The sequence below is a fragment of the Alligator sinensis genome, unplaced genomic scaffold, assembly GCF_000455745.1.
Source record: "Alligator sinensis unplaced genomic scaffold, ASM45574v1 scaffold50_1, whole genome shotgun sequence".
NCBI lineage: Eukaryota > Metazoa > Chordata > Crocodylia > Alligatoridae > Alligator > Alligator sinensis.
The window spans coordinates 431,024-433,577 of record NW_005842059.1 but is presented as its reverse complement, the minus strand read 5'-3'; the positions used below and the strand labels follow the sequence as shown (position 1 = coordinate 433,577).

Below are 2,554 nucleotides of genomic sequence, written 5' to 3'. Positions count from 1 at the left end.
GTGTTGCTGGGGTGGCACAGGCCCTGATCTTACAGAAGGAGCTCCGATGGCTTCAGTGGGGCACAGCGTGGCTGCAGAAATCCACCCTGCCGGAGCTGAATGCAGGATGGGGCACGCTGCAGGGGTGGACCTGCATGAGTGCATGCATGCACACACGACAGCCCGCTGGAGGGCAAAGGCACCTCGCCTCGGCTGGCTCACGGGCAGCACGAGTAGCAGCGTCAGAGACGGGGCGGGCTGCGTGCCCCGGCTGCCAGGAGAAGCAGCTCTGCGAGGGCACGCGGTCTGTACAGCGCACGGGGCTGAGCACTTTACCTTGGCACTGGTATCCTTGCTTCCCAAACACTCCCCTGTGCAAAACAAAACAGAACGAGGAGCGTGACTCAGAACCCCATGAAAACAGTGCAGAAAAAGGATCAAGAGAGCAGACTGGAAAGGCAAGAGGGACCCAAGCCACGGGAACAGCCAGCGCTCCTGCCACAGCCCAGGTCACATAACTAAGTGATATCAAGGGCTTCAGCAAGCTGGGTAAGGAGCCAAAAAGCACATCTCTGTGTGTTATCGTCTTACTCTGCGGTCTTCGGCGCTTTGTTGTCAGTCCGCTCCACATAGGGACTCCTTGCTCAGCCAGACCGTCCACACCTATAATCACCGCTGCCACTTCCCACGCTTCTAGCAGCCGCTTCATCAGTTAAGTCCAGGCCGCCTACTTTTCCTCCTGCATTCAGATCCATGCCAATCGCCCTCAAATGAGTTGCTGCCCAGAGTCGCCCTGTGGATTTCTTAAGGCTGGACCATACCTTTCTGCTGGCTGAGCTCTATCGCAAGGGCTATGTGAAGATCATGCTCTCCTGCCAGTGCAGCCACTCCAGCGGTGCTAACAGAAGAGGTCCTGGCAGTGCAGCTTGTGCTCTTTGGAGGTGGAGCAGCCAAGCCAGCAGAAAAACCACTTGCCACTGACAACGTGTCTCCACGAGAGGGCTCTGCTGACACAGCTGTGCCAGCCACGCTACAGAGGCAAAGGCTCTGGGAAGCGGATAACACAGTCAGTGGTTCTCAAGCTCCTTAGACTCAAGGCACCTCTTGTTAGACTTACTCCCCCTGGGAAAACGCCAGCTCTTAGTTTTCACTGTTTTTTGACAACAGAAAAAAAAAAAAACTAGAGCGATTCTTCTTTTACAAAAAACTCAGACCACAACAGGTCAGAATGGTTTGGACGCTAGGGATTATTTGAAATCTCTGGGTTTATCTGGTGAATCATGTTTGCACATCTAACAGTGCTCACATAGCATGGTACCCTGCAGCACCCTGGAAAAGATGTCAAGGCATCCCGGGGTGCTGTGGTACCCAGGTTGAGAGTCAATACTCTAAACCGTGCAGGGCAAGCCATGCAAAGCCAAGGGACGCCATTTACCTGACATCTGTAAAGCACTGTGCTGGGACTTGCTTGCTAAAGGGCATGCAGAGGGGGAAGCAAGGCAGGAGGACAGCAAAAATTGCCGGAGTTTTTAGCCGCTCTTACCAGATGAACTCTCTGCAATGTGAGCAGTACGTGGGTTGTCGCAAATACGTCGCCATGAATTTGTGCCCGTTGATCTGGTGCACTCGCCTCCGCATAGCCCTCTGGCGTTTGCGGGTGAAGTGCTTAAAGATCCTCTCCCTCTGGAGGGTTCCTGTATGGAGGAAAAAAGGCATGGTGTAAAAATTAATCTGTAACCACCCTTACCAAGAGGGACAATTCTTAATATCTCCGGGATGCAAAACATTAACATTAAAGCCACATTGAAGAAAGGGAAAAGCGGAGGCCGAGACCAATGAAAATATTGGTCGTGTTGCTTGATGAACACTGCTCATGAGACCGTTGGTAGCCTCACGCTATACCGAGGCATTGCATTTGAGGATTTTCCCTTTTAAGTAGCAACCAAAAGGCTAAGGGCTACCTTTTCAGTGGTTTGGGTATCTCCATTTATGGGTGTCCACATTATCACTGGTTTGGGTGTCTTCACTTATGAGTGCCCAACTTGAGGGCACCCCCTTTTTAAAGGGGACTGATTTTCTGGAGGCTGATATTTAGCCCTTGCTGAAAATTAAACCCCCTGGAATGAACTCAAGTCAGGCGTTCAAAAGCTTGACGACTCCAAATCAGCAGCTCTTTTTCAAACGTTTGCTCAAGTTCCTGTGCATATCCCTGCAAGGTTAAATAAAGTAATGCAAAACACTGAATTGAGTCATTTTCAAAGAAAAGGCTCGCTGTCTAAATCGAGTGAGGCCATTCATGCCCATTAACGGATACCTGATATAAAAAACGGCAAAACAAAACGCCTCTTCTGCTATACAGTGCGATCCCGATAGCAACCAGCTGGAAGCTTGCTGAACGTCTCAGATCAAAGCCCCGCAGGACATAAGTTTGGATCGAGTAACCGAAGCACGTGCTGCAATGACTAGTGCACCTGGGTACTGCTACGTCCTGCTGGGTAGAATTGGACGGACTCAACTCTGTGTGTGTGTGTGTGTGTGTGTGTGTGTGTGTGTGTGTGAGAAGGGTGGGCAAAAT

At 51.1% G+C, this 2,554-nt stretch overlaps 1 protein-coding gene across 1 annotated transcript in view; it reads right to left on the bottom strand.

Moving 5' to 3' along the window:
• PRKCH (protein kinase C eta) overlaps positions 1 to 2,554 on the bottom strand; it is a 174,036-nt gene that overhangs the window by 89,516 nt on the left and 81,966 nt on the right. Inside the window, 2 exon segments of the mRNA XM_006023070.3 lie at positions 316 to 350; positions 1,523 to 1,673. Of these exon segments, the coding sequence (XP_006023132.1) occupies positions 316 to 350; positions 1,523 to 1,673 (186 nt within the window).